The 24,834-nt window shown below is 41.5% G+C and overlaps 1 protein-coding gene across 6 annotated transcripts in view; it reads left to right on the forward strand.

The window, feature by feature from the left end:
- HDAC4 (histone deacetylase 4) overlaps nt 1–24,834 on the forward strand; it is a 510,642-nt gene that overhangs the window by 414,208 nt on the left and 71,600 nt on the right. For all 6 annotated transcript variants that reach the window (XM_038748724.1, XM_038748726.1, XM_038748725.1 and 3 more), the window contains 3 exons: nt 12,243–12,500; nt 15,811–15,997; nt 21,361–21,494. In XM_038748724.1, the coding sequence (XP_038604652.1) occupies nt 12,243–12,500; nt 15,811–15,997; nt 21,361–21,494 (579 nt within the window). The remainder of the gene's footprint in view (nt 1–12,242; nt 12,501–15,810; nt 15,998–21,360; nt 21,495–24,834) is intronic.

Below are 24,834 nucleotides of genomic sequence, written 5' to 3' on the forward strand. Positions count from 1 at the left end.
GACGGGGGGATGAGGAGGGGGACGAGTATATATGTTTGTACATATTTATTACTCTATTTTACTTGTGCGTATCTATGCACAAGTATATATGTTTGTACATATTTGTTACTCTATTTTACTTGTACATATCTATTCTATTTGTTTTGTTTTGTTGGTATGTTTGGTTTTGTTCTCTGTCTCCCCCTTTTAGACTGTGAGCCCACTGTTGGGTAGGGACTGTCTCTATATGTTGCCAACTTGTACTTCCCAAGCGCTTAGTACAGTGCTCTGCACACAGTAAGCGCTCAATAAATACGATTGATGATGATGATGATGCCCTCCTCTCCTCTTCTCACACTTCCTTCTGCCTCACCTTAACTTGCTGCCTTTATTCATCCCCACTCCCGGCCCCGTGGTACTTATGTATATACCTGTAATTTTTTATTTATTTATTTATTTATTTTTATTAACGTCTCTGTCCCTCAATAGACTGTGGGCTCGTTGTCATCAGGGAATGTGTTCGTTAATTGTTGTATTATACTCTCCCAAGGGCTCAGTACAGTGCTTTGCACACAGTAAGCACTCAATAAATACTATTAATTGAATGAATGGAGGGTCGGGGGAGAAGATTTGGTCTTGCAGTTTTTAACGTGTCCTCCTGCCAACATCAGTTTATCTGATGGCAGATGGGTGCTCAGTAAATAGCAAATGGAAAAAAAAAACAACAAAAAAAAACACACAGTGCAACCGTTACCTGTCATGTTTGAAGGGATTGCCAGAACTGAGTACGTGTGAGGGAACTCCTGCACAGCAACCACTATGCTGGCTCCGGGATACAATGCAACACAGCTCGAAAACTCAGAAGGCACTGACCAGGGCTTGATTTGTTTGTAATAATAATAATAAGCTCCTTGTTAAGCGCTTACTTTGTGTCAAGCACTGTTCTAAGCGCTGGGGGGTTACCAGATTATCAGGTTGTCCCACATGGGGCTCATGGTCTTAATCCCCATTTTACAGATGAGGCAACTGAGGAACAGAGAAGTTAAGCGAGTTGCCCAAAGCCACACAGCTGACAAATGGCGGAGCCGGGATTAGAATCCATGACCTCTGCCTCCCAAGCTCGGGCTCTTTCCACTGAGCCACATAGTTCCCTGTGTTCCTGGGTTGGATATGTCAAAAAAAAAATATTTACAAGGGGAAAACAAGTTGGGTGTCAAATAGACTCCACTATGCTCTTCAAGTTTAGATCTGCTTTCCTGAAGATTTTGGAAGCCAAATAAATATGCATTTGCTATAAAGGAACAATATAGTCTTCACGATTCAGGTGCCGGGGGGGAAGTGTACCGGTATAATTTAAGGTGCTGGTTTTGTAATCAAACATTGGAATTGGGTGCAGGAACCATTATGTACTAATCTCTCTCATCTTAGTCTTTGTGTGTTGTTGGCACAGCAATAAATATTGAATAGTTTTCCAGAGGCACCAATAAGTGACATCATAGAGACAGGCATATGCATGTATACCCATAAAGACAGATACCCAGATACCCAGTTAGAGAACCAGATGCAGAGACATTGGGGAGACTAAAGTGTTGAGTTTCAGGGTTGGCACAGGGAATGGCCCAAGGAAAACAAGGTCGGTGAGTATGGCATCTCCAGGCTGACACCTGCCTTGGTAGCAAGACGTCAGTTTCTTGAGATAGAGTGGACCGAGGGACTGCGGCTTGTGAATTTCCATTTGTGGAGGTGTGAGGGAGCGGCCCGGGGTTCTGGATACTGTGAAACTGATGTGCTTGGTGTGGGAGGGAACCTGGGATTAGTCGACAAGATATATAGGCCTAAATGACGTGGAATTTTTCCTCAACCATCCAGGAGTTGGCCCAGTGTTTATTACTGTGAGCCAAGAGCTGGGAAAGAAGTACACAGATGAGACAGAGACATGGTCCGTAGCCCTCAAGGGATCATTCCTATCTTCCTCACAACCTAAGAGGAAAGGGGAGTAGGGGCTTGGGTGTAGATACAGAGGAAAGATGAAAACAAACGTAGCAAAGACAAGGACGATGTTAAGTATGGCAGGACCAGTGGCGCACTGAGGCTGGAGGATCGTAGGAGCGTTTGACTCTCCGCAGCTCAGTTCAACAGTCACAGGCAGAAGTAACACCCGCTGCCTTGGCCATGGCCTTCCCAGTGCTTTCCAAGTTAAGTCCTCACCCTCCTGTGAGCATATGAGTCCTTCCGGGCTGGAGCAGGTGCTGAAGGGAGTCCAGGTGTCATGGGGTTTAGGACTCCATGTGGTTTGAGGCCCTGGGGCATTGTGGAAGATGATGCAACTCCTGAGTTTGACCTTGGGGGTCATGGCCCTGAGCTAAGCTCCTTGTGGGCAGGAAATGTGTCTGCTGTCTTGTTATATTGTACTACTCCAAGCACTTAGTACAGTGCTGTACACACAGTAAGCACTCAGTAAATACAATTGAGTGACTGACTACACATGAGGGCCAGGCAAGCAGTCACCAAGTAGCATCCAGCACAGTGCATGCCTTTTGCACTTCCACCCTTATACCCAAACCAAGAAATTTAACTGCAGTGAGCTGGGACCCAATGGCCGTGAGGGTTGGGATGAGAGGCTAGGCTCGGCTGCAGACGGGGGACTGTGTCTAGACTCTGCCCTCAAGAGCTTTCCATGAGTTCTTAGTAGGGTTCTTGAATTGCTCTTCGATAATTACCATTGGAGGCAACTTTATGACACAAAGGGATGTGCTCTTCAATCATATCTTCCTCCCAAAGGTTTAGGAAAGCTGGTACAATCATTTTTCTAATGAACGTTTAAATTTTCTCATCTTATTCACCTTAAAAAGTTCTTATAGTAATTTTAGTAGTACGGCATCTCGGGAAAGCCTTGGCAGAGGAAATGTGCCTGTACATTTATCCCTGGGAGGCATGCACATGAAAGGTGCAGTTTTACAGAATAGATAATCTCCCTCTTATGTATGTGATTGATTTACAGTAGCAAAAAGACAGATGATTGAAGTGTTTATACAAATGCATTTCCCTGGTAATTCAGCGGAGATAATGATCTACAGAGATTTTAGCTGCTCAGCCTTTTGACTCAGATACCTTTGTGGGGCAAATGTGATTTATCACAATTGTGGCCCTCTGTATTTCACCCTAGGAAACCTGTCTGAGCCGGTTTCAAGTAGAAACCTGTTTATACCATATCAGTCTTTTTTTTAACCTTAAGAGAATCCTGTGAAGTGTATTCTACACCAGTGAGAGTAATCATTACACTTTCTGAAGTAGAAAAACTTAAAAAGTGATTTGAAAGATGATAGGTTCCATCCCAAAATTTTGCTACATGCCCATCAGGAGTTGAACATCGGATACAATCCCTGAGTGGCAAGTTTTAAAAACCCCAGTTCTGTAATCTAAAAATTGAACTCAAAATGTTTATTTTCCTTTTCTTTTTAATCTTTCTGATCACAACTATCTATAATCTCTCTATCAAATTTGGGTTGATTTTTGTGCTGTGGTTGGCTTCTCACTTAAGAATACATTCCCAGAATACCTGTACTTCTGAAAGTGGATGGTACGTTTGTTTTTTCTTTTTCTTTTTGGAGAAACCGCTGATGCAGAAATGTCCATCAAGTGCAGCCTTTGAATGAAAATAAGGAAGCAAATTTCTGTGGTTTCATTTACAACAGATATTTTTTGTGGTGCCATTTGTCTGAGGAAAGCACAACAACTAGGAGAGGCATTTGCCTAATTGTGTAGTGGCTGAATACAACCCTTCCAGTGAGAACCAGAAGCACAATTTAAAAGTGGAGGACAGAGGGACACACAAGAACTTTGTTTATAGACCAGCGCTAAGATGGGGTGATTGCACAAGCCACTGACGTCAATCTTGTACTTCTGGAAACTTGCCACTGCGCTGTGTGTATGCCAATCCTGGACTTCATTCAGGCTAGTGCATTGATGTGGTGTGGAGCTGCCGTTGCCGTGGTAATTTTCTTTAGCTCCCGCCAAATGTGCCTCGTGAAGCAAAGTACCAAATCAGAATTGTTAGAGCACGTCAGTAGGTACTGTTCTTTTCGTTAGTAAGTAAATTGCAGTTCAGTGGTGTATTGGTTTGATTTGAAAGATCGCAACTGCCAATGCCTTTGTGTGTCTGAGGGGAAGGCAGCCTGTTCTAACTCCTGAATGTGGGATCAAGTGGAAGAGAATTCTGTGGGATTAGAGGTTTGTTAGCCTACACCTTGTCTCCCATATCTGGTACCGCCCCCACCCCTACCCAACTTCTCTTTCTTCACATCCCTCCTGCTGGCTTTCCCATCCTGTTCTCACCTCACCCTGCATTGTAAATTCAGTGAGTTATTTGATCTGGCCCTGGGTCATCCCTAGTTTAAAGAGTCACTTCTAGAGCAGAGCAGGAGTTCTGGCTCTAAAGTAAGGAAAGCAAGTCCAAATTCACAGTAGTCCCAGAACAAATCTGGTCTCTGGAGTCTGCTCCACCAGGAGGTAGGCAGGACCAGAGCAGAAATCCCAAGCATGGCTCTGCATCCTTAGGGCTGAGCAGATCCTTTTGCCTCATCAAACTCTTTTTCATTCAGCTCTTCTCAGGGAGTTGGAGTAAGATGTTGCCCATTTCAGTGGTTTGCAATCAAAATTGTGGTGACAGACTTATGCAGGGAATAAGGGTCAAATTCAGTTGGCTCAATTAGAATAAATTCCATTTATTTAATGAATTAACGTAATGAGGTAAAATGCTTGAAATCAAACTAACCTTGTGAGTGTTGGCAGTTTCATCTCATAGGACAACGTCCAAAAGCTGACTAGAAAAAAAAAATGGTTTCTTGGAAAACAGGGGTGTTTTGAGATTTTCTTGTATGGGATGCAGGAAAGCCCAGAGCTGAAACCAGATATTCTTGATTAACTTAAAAAAACCCCACAAATATGTATATTCCAGCCCTTTTCTAAACCACCCAGGTGTGTCAGACTTTCTAAGACACATCTTAAATATCTTGGATAGGAGCAAAAAAACAAATTGAGAGAACAGAATGTGAAGGGATGCCTTTGACTTTGGTAATGGTAAGAGATGATTCCAGCCTTGATTACTGAGTTCCACAAAGTCAGTCTTGTGTCAACCATGCAGCCTCTGTCCCAACCAAGGATCAAGATACAGCCTCCAACATGAAATGGATCTCTTGTAAGTGCATGTTCCTGTTCAGATAGGTCTTGGTCGGCCTCCACAGCCAAGACGAGGTCCCTGAAAAGTTTCACTCCCTGTTGGGAGAAATGATTGAGCCTGCTTCATTCATTCAGTCCATTCAATCATGTTTATTGAGCGCCTACAGTGTGCAAAGCACTGTATTAAGTGCTTGTACTAAGCACTTTACTCCCTCAACAGGCTTTGGGATAGTAAGAAAAGGGTCTCTGGAGAAAGCTAAGGGGAAAGAGCAATTGGGTGAGGGAGGGAAGACCAGAAAGAGAAATACCGAGGAACCGTTGGCAGCACAACTAGCTTTCCACTTGCTTTCAACTTGCTTTCCTCAAAGCTGTTATTTTGTAGTGGTAGTCCAAACCTTGTACTTGCTTGGTAGGAGTGATGTCAGAATTCCGCAGCATGATACCCATTTCCAGCGTGTTGTGTTTCTTCATAGCATTTTTGGAAAAGCCTAAAAGCTAGGCTTCATTCATCTAGCCAGAATGTCAGTCAAAGGGTTATTGAGAAGCAGCATGGCCTGGTTGTCAGAGGACTTGAGTTAAAATCCCTAATCCTAATCCTTCTAGACCTCTCAGCTGCCCCCTTCTCCTGAAAGTATATCCAACTTTATCTTCACTGACACTGTCCTCCCTTAGTTCTCCTTTCTCTCTTACTTTTCATTTTCAGTCTCTTTCACAGGTTCTTCCTCTGCTTCCCACTCTCTGACAGTGGGGGTCCCTCAAGGCTCAGTTCTGGGTCTCCTTCTATTCTCCAAATACACCCACTCCCTTGGCAAATTCATTTGCTTCCATTAAATCAACTACCATCTCAAGGCGGATGATTCCCAAATCTACATCTCCAGCCCTGATGTTTCTCCTTTTCTGCATCCTTGCATTTCCTCCTCCCTTCAGGTTGTTCCACCAATACCTCATTCATTCATTCGATCATATTTATTGAGTGCTTACTCTGTGCAGAGTACTGTACTAAGCACTTGATAGAGCACAACAATAAACAGACACATTCTCTGCCCACCTCAAACTAAGGATATCCAAAATAAAATTTATCTTCCTATCCAAACCCTGTTCTTCCATGTCTTTCCCATTACTGTAAAAAATACCACCATCCTTCCTGTCTCACAAGTCCATAACCTTGGCGTTGTCCTCAACTCATCCCTCTCATTCAACCCACATATTCAGTCTCTCACCAAATCCTATCGGTTCTACCTTTGCAACAGGCTAAAATCCAGCTTTTCCTCTCCATCCAAACGGCTGTTTATTTGATCCATGCACTTATCCTGTCCCACCCTGACTATTGCATCTGCCCCCTTGTTGATCTCTCTGCCTCCTGTCTCTCCCTACTCCAATCCATACTCCACTCTACTGCCCAGATTATTTTTCAAAAAAAGGTTCAATCCATGTGTCCCCACTCAAGAAACTCCAGTGGTTGCACATCCATTTCTGCATCAAACAGAGACTCCTTATCATTAGCTTTAAAGCACTCAATCAGCTTGCATCCTCCTACCTTACCTCATTGGTCACGTAATATAACTCTGCTCACACAACTCCTCATGCACAAGCTTGCTCACTCTGCCCTTACCTTGTCTGTCTCACTGCTGTCCGTCTGGCCTGGAACTCCCTCCCACTCCATGTATGCCAGACCACCACTCTCCCCACTTTAAAAGCCGTATTAAGGTCACATCTCCTCCAAGATGCCCTTCCCCATTAAACCCTTTTTTCCTTGGCCCCTCTCCCTTCTGCATTGTCTGTGCCCTTGGGGCTGTGGCCTTTGGGCATTTGGTATTCACCCCACCCTCAACCCCAAAGTACATATGTAAATATCTATTTATTTGTATCCATGCCTGCATCCCCTTTTACACTGTAAGCTCATTGTGGGTGGGCAAGGTGATTACCAACTGTGTTGTACTCTCCCAAGCACTTAGTTAAGTGCTCAGCACACAGCAGACACTCAATAAATACCATTAGTTGATTGATTTATCCTGTTTCTACCACTTACCTTCTGTGACCTTGGGCAAATGACTTAACTCACCCATACCTCATGAAAACCTAATTAAGTGATGACAATAGCACAAAGAGTACCCCTAAGGCTGAAACTAGCACAATTTTGACTTATACGTCCTAGAAATAATCTCTTTCTGATTTAATAAGTAAAATTGCAGCCTTAATGCAGAGGGGGTTGGGAGTGATAGAAAGGGGCAGAACGGTATACATTTGAAAATGAACTCTTCATTGTGATTGAAAATTGTAATACTGTTATTTTTGGGGCACTTTCCCCGCCCCACAGTTAATTCATGTTGAATATCTACAGAAGGAGGGAGAAGTTAGAAGAGCAAACCCCAGTAAAGCTGGGTAGTTCCCTGCTATTTCTCTTATGGGCAATGCAGGGGAAATATAAAATAAAATATCTATAAAATATATAGAGGCTGAATTCATGGTACACATCCCTCACTTGATCTCCCTTCCACCTGTTTTGAAATAGGCATAGAGCAAAGATTCACTGAGCCACACACAGAGAGTGAGATGAGTGTCAGTAACCAATTTCCTTATCCCAAGGGGACTCCCAGTAAGGGCCTTTCGAACCCCAATTGCTGCAGGAGTTCCGGGCCATCTAGTACCTTCAGGACCATTTTTACCCTTGAGACCTGGTTAGGAAAGGGTATTATCATTTATAAGGATCAGAGCATAAATTGTATGGAAAACAAGTTTAGTTTTCAGAACTATTCTGTAACAGGTAAACCAAAGATCCTCTTTGGAAGGGTATTTTGAAACTCCTGAATCTGGTGACTTTCTCTTGTTTGTATGTTCTTGTCAGCAGTCAGAATTATTAGTGTTGATATGCTTATGCTTCACAGTGTACATTTTTCCAAATTTATTCATTGTAAAGGTTTATAAGAATGCAGTCATATCTCTGGATAGATCGTGTCAAAAACGCAAAGCACCAGCAAGGAAAAAATGCCATTCAAGCCAATCCGACGAAGATAATGTGAAATAAAAATCACAGTTCTAGCAAAGCAGATAGAACGTCTAAAGCTGATTTACCAGCATTGTAACTCTGTTCTATCTGCTTCCTTCTCAATATTGTCTGTTCTTCTTCTTATCTGTTTCCAGGTGGCATTCCCTGTTATCCCATTCTCTGGTGCAACATTTGTATTTTCAAATATACTAAAGCCTTCTCTTTGGTGTCACATATCCGGAAGATACTAAAATAATTTTAATAGCTTGACTTACATAAATACAGTGTATTTTTTATTAGTAGACATAAGGTATCGAGGGAAGCATTTGAAAGAAACCCAGGGACCAGTTTTGAATCTCTCTTCTCGACTGTGAAACTTTAAAAGTTGGTGAAGGGGACATTAAAAGCCTGGGAGGCATGTGTTGGTCACATTTTGTATCTTCTGCCTCCTAAGTAATGTTCATTTTAAATTTCCTATGGCCATTGTGTCTCAGACTGTCTACTACCATGGATTTTGGTTTCCTTAAATACATACCATATAAAATTGACTATCTAGTTCCAAATCTCCTAGAAAAATAAATCTTTCGCCATAGAGTGAAATAAATCTAGCCAGTGTTAATAAACACAGTCAGAATGTGTGTTTTGGTGTGGCTTTGGGGGTGCATATGATGGAGAGCAAGGCAGAGAGACAGATTCACAGAGTATGAAAGAGAATAGGAATCCTAGTGCCTTTGTAAACACTTTCAATCCTTGGTCTAGGATATTTTCAGTCTGGGCAGAGCTGAATAGGACTAAATAGCAATGCTCTTTGAGCAGCTGTGACATATAGTCCTTCCAGCACTCCCCTGAAGTGGCCCAAATGGAAGTAAGAGATGAAATATTAGATAGGCGCTACCCACAAGAGCAGGTTTTCTACAGGAATGAACGAGAGGTAGAATCTGACCAGAATCTTATTGGGAATTCTGCCTGAAGCCTTTAATGAACTAAAATATTCTGATTACACATTTCTGCTTATACAATTGTAAATACAATTGAAAATAATGCAAGAACGTAAATGCAAATGAAGATTAAAGATTGCAAACTAAGATTTAGACCACCAGGAGAAGAGAGAAAGGAATTTTGTTTCTTCACCCACTCGTCCCTAGTCCCACAAGAAAACTCTGGGAATTTGGCCTGCTTCCTGGGAAATGCAACGTCTCCTTTCTTGCTTTGTAATGTCCTTGCCAATCTTTAACAAGACTTTTGGATATTTTAATACTGATTTTAATACTCATTTCTGGTATTTGTGGCACAAAATCTCACATTTTTCTGACATTGAACTCAGTGAGGACATTTGGGGAATGTTGGGTTTTTTTAAAAATCTTTCCCTTCTTATGTCTCTCTCTCTTTTAGCATTTGAACCTTTCTCTGTTCTCCTGCCTCCTTTTTTCGCATCCTCTTCTTTTTCTTCTTTACTTTTCATCCTCCAGACATTTCTTCTAACCTATCTCTTCCTTCACCATTATTTGGTTTTATAAAATCCAAAAACGGTGTCTATGATTAATGAAATGGTTGTCCTTGATAGCGTATGCACCTTAAGGAATCTTCACTGGCTTCTTTCCTGTGTGAGTCAGGTAATGTTCATGCTACTTTAACTGAATTGGAAGTTTTTCATCCCACAGGGAAAAACAATTTATCTGTGCAGATGCCCTGTTCTTGAAAGTAAAATAATTTTTAAACTCAAGAATGATTCAGAAGAGAATTGTTTCTTTGGGAAGCATACAGAACACTTGCTTATTTTCCCCATTCCAAGAGCTTGTTTTCTCTCAGCCTAAATCAGGCTTCAGCAACCAAAGATGTCATTTCACTGGGGCCCCAAGGAAAGGAGTGAGTCCTGGAACATCCTCCCGGTGGAAGCTAAAACCACAGCGCAAATGCTGTTTCCATTTGCATTACCTTTCTGAACCCATTGGAGTGGCCTTGTCACCCTACTGTCTCTTCCCTCTGATTGGCGTCAGAGGCAGTGGCAGGAGCCCAGCCGTGTGGCATGGGCCTTAGCAGAGATGATATGTGGAGATTGCCTCTGAGGTGCGGGCTTCTGACCTGGTGCCGTAGTAAGGGAGTACTCTCGGGAGTACTGACACACACCCCTAAATAGTGGTAGTAAAGCTTACCCCAACTGCTGGCCTTCCTGCCTCCACTTGTAGGATCAATTCTGGATTCCAAAACCTACATCGCAGGCCTTATCCAAAGGTGTTTGAGAGGGGCAGGGATCCAGTACTGCTTCACTGGTCTCAGGAGTATGCTGACACAACTTGGCATCTTTACCAGGAACCTTGCCCTCTGGTTCCCATGTTTTGGTGAATGTACCTGGGTTACAGGCACTGTAGACTCCCAACATCATTTGTCATTTGACAGGTAATTGTAGCCCATATTAATATTTTATCCCTGTTAATCAAAATTAATGTATTGAGTACCTACTGGGCCTGCCCTCAAAGAACTTACAATCTAGCAGCAGAGACAGAGACACTAACAAACTGCATATGGATAGGAGGAAGAAGGAAAAAGGAAATATATGTATGCATCAGTTCTTTAGTGGGGTATGTACTTAAGAACTTTGGGAGGTTGAGAAAGTGTTAGGTGGCACAGAAGTGATGAAGTGGCAGTTGTGGGACTACAAGGTGGGTTGACTAGAAACTAAGCAGAGCGGGCCTCCAGGAAAGAGATGTGACTTCAGAAGGGCTGTGAAGATGAGAAGAGCGCCAGACTGTTGTTAGCTACAACAGGGAAGGGAGTTCGGACAAGGGGGAAGGGTGTGAGCCAGGAGAGATGAGAATGAGGTACAGTGAGTCAACTGGAGAAGAATGAAGAATGCAAACTGGATTGCAGTAGACCTAGAGGATGGAAAATAGGAATGAAAGAATTGGGTGAATGCTTTGAAGTGAATGGTCAGAAATTTCCGTTTCATACAGATACAAATGGGCAGCCACTTGTGGTATTTGATGAATGGGGAGATCTGTGCAGACAGACATTCTAGGAAATTGATCTGGGCACAGAGCAGGAATGGGGACAAACTGGAGGCAGGGAGGTCAGCAAGTAAGCTGAGACCTTAGTCAAGTCAGGATCTGATAAGTGCCTGGACCTGCACTGTAACAGTTTGGATGGAGAGGAAGGAGCAAATCCTGGAAATGTTGTGCAGGAAAGATAGACAAGATTTGGACACAGACCGCAGAAGAGGCTGAAAACCAGGAGAGTCAAAGGATATTGGCAAGGTGGGAGAGGCAGGGAGGATAGTGGTGTTGTCAATGGTGAAGGGAAAGTTAGGTGGAGGAGAGGATTTGGAATGGGTGGAGAGAAGATGGGGAGTTCAGTTTTGGAAATTCTGAGCTGGAGTGTGGCGAGACATTCAGGTAGAAATGATCGGGTAGCAGGTAGAAATACAAGATTGCAGAGGAGGAGAGAGGTCAGGACTAATGAGTCTTCTGCATGAAGAAACACATTTAAGGAAGTCATGTGGCTTGTTGACATCACACTGAAAGGTAATGACAAATCTAAGATTTGATTTCTTAACATGGAATTCCAGGTTACAATTAAATTTGAAGCACAGTGTTTTCCTAGCTTTGTGAAGAGATCAGAACAGCCCACAGGAAATTATTAATCTCTTCTTCCTCATTTTCTGAATACTCAGGAGGTTATGAACTTTTGTGGATGGAAGAAATCAGTTCTACTATCATTTTAAATTTTTATGAAAAGACCTGTTCTGAGTAAGGTCGTTTGAACCGTGTGTTCGTGTTCATTTGCCTGACTGCTTTTGCAAGCCATCGACTCACTCTAAAATGTGAGGAAATTAAAGTTGTAAGCAAGGGTGGGTTAGTCCCATCTCAGTTATGAATTCTGGCTTCAGGTGAAACCCAGAGAGAACGTTGCTAAATTTTCAGTTACCATAAGAGTGTAAATTGATTTAATGTGGAAATGGAAATTCCTGCCACAGTTCCATTTAAGAAATTCCAATGTCTGTATTTTTTAATCCATTATTAAGCCGTCATTCTTTCGGAAACCTTTGTTATCCGTTGTGGCTTGCTGCACCTTGTTTATCGGTTAACCTCCGGGATGTTTTCAGATGATACCCAAAGCAAATGAACCATCCCGCCAGCATGAAAGTCACCCCGAGGAGACTGAGGAGGAGCTCCGGGAACACCAGGCACTTTTGGAGGAGCCGTACTCTGACCGGATTCCCAACCAGAAGGAGGCCCAGGCGTTAGCCAACATAGTGCAAGTGAAGCAAGAGCCTATTGAGAGTGACGAGGAGGACACGGAACTGCCCCAGGAGGTGGAGCAAGGGCAGAGACAAGCCGAACAAGAACTACTCTTCAGACAGGTGCAGTTTCTCACAGAATGAATGGGAGGGAGGGGGATCATTTAAGACACCAGAGCAGAGCAGCAAAAAAATGGGTCTAATACTGCAACTGCCAGTGATAACGCAACTGTCAGCCTAATGTCTTTGGGGCTGTTAACATCATGCTGAGAAGTAGCGTGGCTGCTTGAAGACCTTCATGTTCCATTATATTATTGTTTTATACTTCCATTATAGTGTTCAAGCTTTGATTGAAACTATGCATCTGAACATCGCTGTTTCTTTGAACACTATGTTCTTTGAACACTATGTACTGACGTGCATCAAGTTGAAAGAATGTATCCCGATTCTTCCACAGCATTCTAATAATGTATAAATACAATTTAATGAAGAGTAATAATAATAATAAACAATTATGGTACTTGTTAAGCACTTACTGTGTGCCAAGCACTGTTCTAAGCACTGGGGTAGATACAAGTTAATCAGGTTGGACACAGACACCTGTTCCACATGAGCTCACACTCATAATCCCCATTTTGCAGAGAAGCAGCATGGCTCAATGGAAAGAGCCCGGGCTTTGGAGTCAGAGGTCATGGGTTCAAATCTCAGCTCCGCCAGTTCTAAGCTGTGTGACTTTGGGCAAGTCACTTAACTTCTCTGGGCCTCAGTTATCTCATCTGTAAAATGGGGATGAAGACTGTGAGCCTCTGTGGGATAACCTGATCACCTTGTAACCTCCCCAGTGCTTAGAACAGTGCTTTGCACATAGTAAGCGCTTAATAAATGCCATTATTATTATTATCATGCACACTCACTTAAAGTAAACTCTTTGATCTGGTTCTGATCATTTTGGGCACCTAGTTCAGATCACGGATTTTTGCCAGGGGGTGTTTGGGGCGGAGGTCTGGAAGAAAGAAAGTCATGTGGGATGATTTTAATCTGGTTGATGTTATCTCCTTAAGTCTTCTTTGGTCAGAAATGGGACCCAGACAACTTTTTCCTATCCCTGCAAGCCCAGGCTGAGTGAGGAAAAATTCACATAGCCAGTAAACTGGGAAGGTAGGGGGTTGTGGAGTGGAACGGAAGGCATTTTGACTGTATGAAAGTTGGAGATGTTTGAGATCCAGGACACAAATGAACCACCCAACATGTACCTGTCTTCAAGAGTCTAGATGTTCTTGAAAGCCACCTGAGAGCAGGGGAAGTGGATTGGGATTGCTTTTACCTAGAATGCATCCCAGTCAGGAGAGCAGATTTTCTGTTCTCTGGGGAATGCTAAAATGACCCTCTACCAGAAAATCAGCTGGCTGAAAAATCCTGTCATGTGGTCTTATCCTTACTGGAAAAAATGCCCTTCCATAGATTATATATACACACAAACACTCATACATTTTTCTCTCTTAATGCTGAGGAATGGGTAAAGATGTGTAAAGTGCTCCAAAAAGAGTTTGTTCTGACAATAGTAAAAATGAGCTATATTGTATTGAATTCTACGTAGCAGAAATTCTTAAGCTTCAGAAGTAATTAGATTTTACATTGTCAAGAAAGGAAATCACAAGAGTAGGCCTTTGTGTTAGTTGGTTTCCATTATGTAGATTAGCCTAAAATAGCTTTGTCTAGTTGATTTAGTACTAGACATCATGGCTGAAAGCTTGGGTTTTAGTTTTATTGCCAAAAACCCAAATTCTGAGGGAATCTGAGCAAGAAACTAAGAATCCAAACTCACAAAATGGGATTTACAGTGCTTCCCAGGAAGAAGCCATGCCTTTAGAGCACTTTAAGTTCTTTGGAAAAGGGGCTTCACAAATGCAAAGTGCATGTATGGAGTTTTGAAGATGTATATTTAAGTACAGTAATTGCATGAGGGCCTTTCACATCTCTCATTGAGAACTGGTAATTGCAAAGTGACGACTATAGATCACTTATGGGAAATAGAGAGTGTTCAGCTATATTTTCAGCATGATGCAACGGTTAGAAACCCTTGATTTCAGTGTCCTCTGGGTATAACAAAAACACAGCAGTCTCCACATGGAGAAACTTTCCAGGCAGTGCTTTTAGTAATTTGCAGAAGTAGCATTAAGTGGGATATCTATTCATCAGGCAAAAAGACATCTAGGGAGAACCCTCTCATCATAAGTAGTTCTTCAGATGTATTTAATACGAAGAAAGGTACAAATTGGTGGCTCCTAAAGCAGCACGGGAAAGAAAGAGCTATGGAAATAATAGTTCATCTTTGGCTTTCCTTCTTTCCTCCTCTCCCTCCCTCTCTAGTGAGCTATGGGCTGGTGAACTCCCCCTAAGCAGGAGCTGATAGGTGATTACAGTGGACATCACCAGTGTTCCCAAGTGAGTTGGGGCTTCCTTGCAGTTCCTGCCCTTTCTTAACTCACTTGTGGAAACAGAATGGAATCTTCGTCAACAGAGAGAGTTCTTAACCCTCTCACCTCTATTTTAGGTGGCAGAGATTTGTCTAGTGGCAGAGGATGCCTGCTGGAGATCAGTACTGCATAAAGACAGATCCCCCTGTTCTTTGTTAAGTTCACATCCTTCCCATGTACAGAGCAATCGAATCTGGAAGTCAAACCATCATTTATAGAGGTGCCATAAAGATTTTAATTTCAAACACATCACGTTTGAGAGAGTTGGCATCAGACTTGTTTATTTTTCTTTGAGTGCTCCTTTGAATTCTTGATTGATCGGACACCTGTCATTGAACTGAGCAACAAAAGCTATCTGAGTAATAAAATGAAAAATGTACATTGCTTTTAAAAATGAATGCAGATTAGAATAAAAGCATATATCCAACCAGCTATTGTTTTGTTCCTGTTTACTGTCCTAGTTTCTTAACAAATAGTGGGGATGTCAGCCCACTGACATCATTACTCAGATCATAGATATTTACCTGCATACAGCATGCATGTGTAAAAGAGACGAGTGATGTATAACTGGTTTTTTATAAACCTATTTCATCTCCTCCCCCTGTCAACATAAAATACTGGCTGCCATGCTTTTATTCCAGTTCTAGTCCCAGCTCTGTCACCGGCCTGCTGAGCGGCCTTGAACGAGTCACTTAACTTCTCCCTGTCCCAATTTCCTCACTCATCAAATGGAGACAAGATGCCTACTCTCCCTATATTTTAGTTTATGAACCCCCCTGTATGACAGGAACTGTGTTGTCTGATCTCATTGTCCTGTATCTACCCCAGCACTTGGTACTTGGAAAATGCTTAATAAATAACATTATTGGTTCAGCAAGACAGGTTGACCTGGTCTCATTTCATTGAAATAAATCACACAGAAGTTTCACCTGATGTTCCTTGTCCCCCATGAACAGCAAGCGCTTTTACTGGAACAGCAACGGATCCACCAGTTGAGAAACTACCAGGCATCGATGGAAGCAGCAGGAATCCCTGTTTCCTTCGGCAGTCACCGGCCTCTGTCCCGTGCACAGTCTTCTCCTGCGTCTGCTACTTTTCCCATGTCTGTACAGGAGCCACCCACTAAACCAAGGTTCACAACAGGTAATATCTCTTCCTTTTGGGAGTAGGAAGGGATGTGTGTGTGCTCACACGTGCGTACGTGTGAGGATTGGCATAGAGGAGGTGTTCTAAAGGCCTCAGCCCAGTGGCAGTGGTCAGAATACCTCTGTCTGGTGTACAGTGTTTCTTCTTCCTCGGGTCCCCTCGCCTCTACCACAGGAGCTTCTGGGGCCCAAACGTCACGTATATGCAGTTGTAATTCCAGGCACATTCAGTAGTTCATTCCTGAATGCTCAATGCTGTGTCGACCCTTCTATCCTCCATCTACATCCAGTTCCTCGGAGAGCTCATTCACTCCCACGGCTTCAGCTACCATTTGTAGGCAGATGGTTCCCAAATTTACCTCTCCCATCTGTCTCCTTCTCTGCAGTCTCGCATTTCCTCCTGCGTTCAGGACATCTCTATTTAGCTGTCCCACTAACATCTCAAACTAAACATATCCAAAACAGAACTCCTTATCTTCCCACCCAAACCCTGTCTTTTTTGAGTCTTCCCCATCACTGTTGTATACCACATCATTGTCCTCCCTATTGAGATCTAATCAAATATTTCAATGCACCATGCGAGCCACTTCAATTCAGTTCAAGGGCCAATGTGATTCTGAACGTTCCACAAAACCTAGCTAATTCACCATCTAAGAAGGCTAAAGGTATGTTAAATTCAATTTGATTAATAACCATTCAGTTAACATCCTGGTATTTCAGCAGTAGGCTGAGGTGACTCTCTTGAATGTACCTGGATGAGTAATATTGCTGCCAGTGGAAGTAAAGAAAAACTTCCTCCCACCCATAACCCCTCCCCAGGTGACTATAACTTACAACTTACTATTCAGTGAGCTATAGATATCTTGTTTTTTTCTTAATTTGCTTAGCTAAAAATATTAGCTATTATGATGTTATATAGACTTTTTCAAATCCAGCCTCACTGACCCCCTGTGGAATTTAATTATGTGGGTGATTTTGCATCGTTATGAAAGGACTCATTCTTTCCGAAGAGAGTGCTTATTTCCTTTAAGAGAGAAGCATTGCTCTCCTGGTTTGTAACGTAAGATGATTTTTTTCACACAGGTAGAAAACAGGTAACTCCTAATAACTTTGCACTCCAGGTGTTTCATTTTAAAGCCTGTTTGACTCAACAATGTAGAATTCCTACTTTAAAAGATTTGTAGATATCATCATAAAAGTCATAGAACTGTTCGGTCTTCAAAAATGACACTCCTGACTGTAAGAGATCCAACCACTGAGAGCAGCCTATTCATAACTAGCACGCTGTTCCTCACTGTGGGCAAGTAAAGATTATGTTTTGCCACCCTGATCCATTTACCTACTGTAGGACCTGTTTCTGCTTTCATATTTGTCTCTTAATCTCCAATTTTGCCAAGGAGAGCAAACTCTGTTGTGTTTACATGGGCCAGGCTGGTCTGTTTGCTGATCTCATCTCCCAGAATGAGACTGTTCTTCAGTCTGTCTTTAAAGTGCTTGCTCTACTATCTCTGCAATTCCCATTTCAGTTCATCTTACCAAATCTACTTGGGAATCCTGCTATCATCCATTCACCTAATGTTTCATAAAGTGACCTGTGTTACATTAAGTGTAGCCTCAGTGTTAGGAAATGGACACTGTTTTAGGGTCGCGTCATTAGCCGTCTTCTTTTGCCATTTTACAGAGTGGGTAGAAGACCTTCACGATTTGTATCCCAAATGATTGATCAGCCTAGTGTTGTGAGAGATCTGAAGTCCACCCACTCCAAATAGTGGTTAGCTAACATATACTTTACAATTAATATTTTTATTGTGTGCTTTTAATTTGTTTGAATTGTTTTTAGGCCAAATACTTATTGTTTTGCATGCCAGTCCTCCAGTTGTGAGCCCTAGTGAGTCTGGTATCACATCTCAATTGATTTTCTTATAATTAACCTTAATAATTAATAATTAATTAAGCAGGCTCTTAACACACTGCTTTCCTTATTGATAAGTACTTAATAAATGTTAGCAATAACTATTTGATGTGAAACTGATTAACAGGCAACACTGAAAGAACTGTTCATGAAGCCAGATTTGGGGGTATGTTTGGTTTCCACAGATTAGCTTTCTTAATTCTGTTTTCCGTTTCTCTGTCCATCTGGGCGCTATTGGGTACTGCTTTTCTTGTGTCACAGCATTAGTGCGTAGGACAGGGCTTGGCACATAGTAAGCACTTAATAAATACCACCATCATCATCATTATTTTTATTATTAGTAGTAGTAACCTTAATACTGCCCAAAAGTCTATGGTTCTGTTGTATTTCCTTGGTGTACTTTTGTACCTAATCTCAGTTTTCATCAGGGCTATTTTCAGGCCTAGACAATATAGCCAGCATTTTATAATTATCTCCTGACTTTTTGCAAATATGCCTTCGGAACATCCCCAGGATGAGTTTCTTAAAGAGTTTACATGATAATATGATATGTGTAGTCTTTTGTTGGAAGGATTTCCCAGAGGATCAGGAGTATACTGTGTTCCAGGTCTCTTGTTTCCACCTAAATCTCACCTACTTCAATAGGTTGAACAGAGCTTTTTCTGATACCTCTACTCCAATGGTGCTAAGGAAAAAGCACCTTCAACTCTGAGAAGGCAAGCCTTATTGGTGAGGAGTAGCCTAAATATCTTGGTGTACTCAGAGTAGCCAGGTTTGCTTAATCTGCAAGTCTGCTAATGGTCAATTCTGGGAATTTGGCATAGACATCCCAGGGCTCCCCTGAATCTGTTTTTTGCTGAAAAGATCATATCTGCAATGCTGTATTTTGGTCTGAAGTCACTTTGTGATTTAAGGAGTATTCATGGTTTCAATCAATGGTATTTACTGTTCCACGTGCAACACTAAGCAGTTGGGAGTGTACAATACAACAGAGTTCATAGACATGTTCTCTGCTCACAAGGTTCACATAATACTGTATGGGAGAGTACCTGATTGACTTGTATTTACCCCAGTGTTTAGAACAGTGCTTGGCACATAGTAAGGGCTCAACAAGTACTGTAGTTATTATTATTAGGGAAGGTGTCTGTCAACTCTATTGTATTCCCCCAAGCAGTCAGTACAGGGCTCTGCACCTGGTAAGCAGTCAATACTATAGATTAATTGATTGATTGAGGGTAGTGAGAAACCTTAGGAGTGCCCAGGAACAGCTCTCTCTTCTTTCTTTTTGAAGCTGATGGTCATGGTGACATATTTGAAGTCCTTTGGCTTATCTTCTGTGTTCCATATGTTGAGGAGAAGCTAATGTAGATGTCTAAGCCATAAAACCCCTTTTAGCTTGTAGATTTCTACAGGAATGCCATCTGGTCATGGGGATTAATCATTTTTCATGGCTTTGATCATGCCATTTAGAAACCAGATCATCTTCAGAACTATGTATGTTTTACTTTAGTAAAACACTGCTTTTCCTGTAGATCATTTTTACTGCTTTAAGCAACAGAATTGTGTGTCAGAGAGAATGATCTTGATATTCCTAAGGGAAACACTTTATTTCACTGATGTCATTAATATGAACTCTCTTTCAAATTTACATTAATAGAAACACATTATGCATTATGCTCATTTTCCACCTTATCTATATTGATTGTTGTGATGGTGTTGAGAGTAATCCTGACAATGAATATTGTTTGCAAGCAATTTTACTGCCCCTTGTTACAAATGGATCCCATAATTTTGCTGCTTCATTTTTCTCCCTCTCCAGCAAGTGCCATCTTGGTGTCACTTGTGCACTTACATCAAATTCTTTAAAGAAGTCAAAACTTGCTTTAAGCACCACGATTATTGTTATTAGTTGTACTTAATATCTAATGCAAGTGTATATAGCCAGATCTCTTTCAATATTGCTTATGTAGTTGATGTATTCTGGTCTGGCAAATTTGATTTTAAACCTTGGTTTTTTTTTAAATTTAATCTTGTAACTAAAATGAACTCCCACCCACATGAGATTCTTACATTTTATATGCACACACCCTAAAATCACATTCTGTGGACCTGAAGCATTTTTCTTTCATGTGGCTGTTTTCGCTGTAGGTGCTATAATTTGTAAAAAAATCTTGAGGGAGCAAATATTCTTTAGTATATTCAAATCTCTACTTTCAAAACTCCAGGTTTACACATTTTAGATTTATTCAAGGGCATTATTTTAGGGCTGAAATTCTGAAACCACATTTGAAGTGAAATTTATTCTAGAAATAGTAAAAGGAAAATGTTCAAGGGTCTGTTTACATCTCCTTACCCGAGGGAGATAGTAGAGCCCACTTCTTCTGTCTTATAACTGCTCTGGATTTATCCAAAATTTAAAACCATCGTTTTAACTCTTACTATATTTTTAATCCAGTTCTTTCCTTTGACTGTTGAGGTTTTGAGCCTTACTGAAGGCATATCCCCTCCAAGAAGCCTTCCCTAACTAAGCCCTCATTTTTTTCATTTCCACTCCCATCTGCGTTGCCCTGACTTGCTTCCTTTATTCAACCCCTTCCCCCGCCGCCCAGCCCCACAGAGATTATGCACATATCTATAATTTATTTATTTACATTTATGGCTGTCTCCCCCTCTAGACTGTAAGTTCATTTTGGGTACGGAATGTGTCTATTTTATTGTTGTGTTGTAATCTCCTAAGCACTTAGTACATTGCCCTGCACACAGTAAGCACGCAATAAATACGATTGATTGATTAATTGATCTCTATCTTTCATCTTTTCCAATACCTTCATTTCCTCTTCTTCTAATGCCTTCACTGACTCAGAGAATCTGTGAACAGAATCAACCAACTGGGTTACTTCACTAATTCATTGGTCACACATTGGTGACAATTTTCACACACAAATGTTCCCAACTATTGTGTGATTTGTGTACTTTATTCACTGATCTTTACCGTTAAAATACCCTGTTTGGGTGGGGTTTTACCTCTTTCCCTTCTGAACGTGGACAGAGAAGCACCGATGGTAGTAGCTCTCTACAGGAACTTCAAGAGACTGAAGCCTGCTTTTTTCCTTCACTTTCTCTCCTCACACAGAACAGCTTAAATCATCCTTCTCACAGCTTTCATTTATTTCAGCTACTGGTCAGTTTTATGGTTTCTCTCTTTAGTGGGATGAAGTGATTTCTTTATTTTTCAAATGAGTTTTCCCCAATCTCTATATAACATTATATGAACATACCATCCTCTTCATTTCTAGGTAGTCATACTTGTAGAATTTCAAAGCCTGTGGGATAGGCAAAACGGTTGCTGTTTTTGTAAGGAAGGAAGTGCGTGAAAAAGCACATATGTTTTTCTGGGTTTCCCTAATGAGTTTCCCTTACTGTGACCAATCTTCTAATTTCTGCTGCAGGTCTTGTTTATGACACCTTGATGCTGAAACACCAGTGTACCTGTGGAAACACCAATAGCCATCCTGAACATGCTGGTCGAATTCAGAGCGTTTGGTCCCGGCTTCAGGAGACTGGCCTCCGCGGCAAGTGTGAGGTAATGGGAACCCCCGGGTAATAGGAAGTAAAGTGGACAGGGGACAATGAGAGTCTTTTTTTCTTAACTGGCATTTTTTTCTCTCTTAATGCAGCCAGCTTTGAGCCCTTATCTATGTCTCTTAAGCAGCATAGCCTAGTGGAAAGAGCATAGGCTCGAGAAGTCAGAGGGCCTAGGTTCTAATCCCACACTTCCATTTGCCCACTGTTTGACTTTGGGCAGATCACTTAACTTCTCTGTGCCTCGGTTCTTCATCTATAAAATGAGGATGAAAACCCTGTTCTTTCTCCTGCTTATCCTGTGACCTCATATGGGACAGAGACAGTGTCTGCCTTGATTATGTTATACCTATTACAGCACAGTACACTGCTTAGCACAGAGTAAGCACTTCCCAAATACCACTATCATTATTGTTACTATTAACTTGTTGTGGGCAGGGAATGTATCTGTTTATTGTTGTATGTTTCCAAGGGCTTAGTGCAATGCTCTGCACACAGTAAGTGCTCAGTAAATATGATTGAATGAATATTACCATTATTAATAATATAATGATGATGATTGTGATGTTGATAATAACCTTCCTGAAACATAGGTGGGATAAATGGGCAGAATGTATTCCAGATTCACCTGCTTATTTGACTGCTTCTCTTACTGGTAACCAATGTGGGCTAGAATTTTAATATCCATATTCCTGCCAAAAATGGTCTGGGCAAAATTTATCTGAGCCATATGTGGGTTTCTAATTGATTGCATGTAGTACTAGTAAACCTTTAATCAGATGGCCCACACTTCTAGCTTAACCATTACATAATTTTTATCATAGAAATTAGTAACTCAGCCTTTTTATCATTCCAGCCTATTATGAAACAGTTTGAAGTGCTTTGCCAAAGTGTAGTTTATTTTTTTTTAATTTAAAAGTATCATGATTTGAATCTGGCAGTGATGTCAAAAGTCTTGGATCATACAAATCTGTCATTCCCACCTAGGTAATGCAAAAAGGTAGTTATTAAATTGGTTTTCCTTCCTTCCTGTATTGCCCATTGGGAGTTTTTGTTGTGATTGGCCCTCATGATGGGAGAGAAGTAGGCAGCCAGGACTGAACATTAGGGTGGGGGCAGCTACTACTGGCTGAAAGTTCCTTTGATACTTTGATATTAGGTAAAAGGGTCACAGTTGCTTCCCAACCTCAGTGGCTGCACAGAAACACGGTAAAAATTAAGTCTGTCGATATAAACATTTAGCATGCTGCATGAATATTGAAGTGAATACCTTGTCAAGGTGGGATATTAGATCAGTTTTTTGAATCTGATGTTATTTGAAGCATTAAAAAAATTATTCAGCTCTTTCTGCCATTCTTCTATTTAGAACAGGGAATGGCCGTGCTCTGTTTCTGGCTCTTGTCCAGACACCTTTCAGGACTTAACTAACCAACCTCAGTTTCCTTATCTGTAAGGTGGAAGCCATATTTCATGACCTGAGAGAGTTGGCATGTAGACTATTCATTCATTCAGTTGTATTTATTGAGCGCGTACTGTGTGCAGAGCACTGTACTAAGTGCTTGCGAAGTACAAGTTGGCAACATATAGAGACGGTCCCTACCCAACAGTGGGCTCACAGTCTGGAAGGGGGAGACAGACACCAAAACAAAACATGTAGACAGGTGTCAAAATCGTCAGAATAAATAGACTTATAGCTATATGCACTTCATTAACAAAATAGAGTAGTAAATATGTACAAGTAAAATAGAGTAATAAATCTGTTCAAATATGTACAAGTGCTGTGGGGAGGGAAAGGAGGTAGGACAGAGGGAGGATGGGGAGGAGGAGAGGAAAAAGGGGGGTCAGTCTGGGAAGGCCTCCTGGAGGAGGTGAGCTCTCAGTAGGGCTTTGAAGGGAGGAAGAGAGCTTGGATGGGCAGAGGGAGGGCATTCCAGGCCAGGGGGAGGACGTGGGCCGGGGGTCGACGGTGGGACAGGCGAGAATGAGGTATGAAGCTATTTTTTGAATAGGAAAAGGGCAGCAGATAAAACCACAGTCTTTCTCTGCCAGTAATACTCTGAATACTCAGTGGTTCAAAGGTTCTTTGGAAAACAACTCACTACCTTCTCAGTACCCTTGGTTTATTAGTAATTGTCCCTGGAGATTGAAGAGTGGATCTTATTCATTCATTCATTCAATCGTATTTATTGAACGCTTACTGTGTGCAGAGCACTGTACTCAGCGCTTGGGAGGTACAAGCTATCTTTTGCATTTGAACATCCCCTGTGGGCCTCTGCTCTATGCTCTTATGCTCCTTACTAAAGCACCTTTAATTCTGCCTCTTTCTAGTATTCCAAAGTAGCCAGAGGGCTTTGGACCCTTGCTTTGGCCACTCTTTAAGCCACCCTACCATTTTAAAGGGAAAGGTTGAGGATTTGAATCCCTCCTCAGTGCCCCTTGGTGTGATCCGAAAGCAAAGCACTAATGAACAGAAACTATTTTCAGCAGTGTTGATTATCTTTTTGCTGCTGCTGAACTAAGTATCTGAAATTGGTGGGTAAGCTGGCTTTAAACAGTCATTGTGGTTCTTCTGAAAAATATAACTTTCTGAACAGGAGGATATACCCACATGGGGGCAGCATTGCCCTAGTGCAAACTTTCCTACTCTGCATTGAGCAGTGTTACCGGCTGGAGTTTTGTGAACAGAAAATTGTGTGTACATTTGTAATTTAGATAGCGTTAAATGAAAAATAGTAAGTTGATCTTAATATTTCTGCGGCTAGCCATAAATTTGAAGCTGTTGAGAGCTTTAACATATGCAGATTCCAGTTCTGATATGGATTTTATTTTGATCCTCATTGTTTGTTTCCCTTAGCCGTAACTGTTTACTTTTCTTACCTCTGCATCCTGAAAAATGATCTATACGCATAAGGTTTTTCATTTTATTTGCTTTTGAAATGCCCATTACATTGAATGACATCACTTGGCACTGTCTCTTCTTCCGCCTCCTCCTCTTCTTCAGAAGAACATTTTTGGGCCATAGAGGTGTGGTGACTTATACAAAATTAACCAGATGGATAAGAACAGGATAGTCAGAAAAATAAAGGAATTTACCTTTGTGTTCCCTCTGAATGGAAAGAAAAGGAGACACTTTGTTCAAAGATGGCAGTCTTACATGGAGGGAGAATACATATGTTTAAAAGTGGGGGATAGATGGGTATCAAGGCCACTTATATATGTCAGAATAAAGAACCAATTAATCAGAGGCTAAGAAAGCTAAATCTTGAAATGAAAAGGTCAAATCTGGCATCTAGGAAGTAATTTGGAATCTGGAGATGATAATAGGTGGTTAGAGTTTAAGT

Source organism: Tachyglossus aculeatus, chromosome 7 (assembly GCF_015852505.1).
Source record: "Tachyglossus aculeatus isolate mTacAcu1 chromosome 7, mTacAcu1.pri, whole genome shotgun sequence".
NCBI lineage: Eukaryota > Metazoa > Chordata > Mammalia > Monotremata > Tachyglossidae > Tachyglossus > Tachyglossus aculeatus.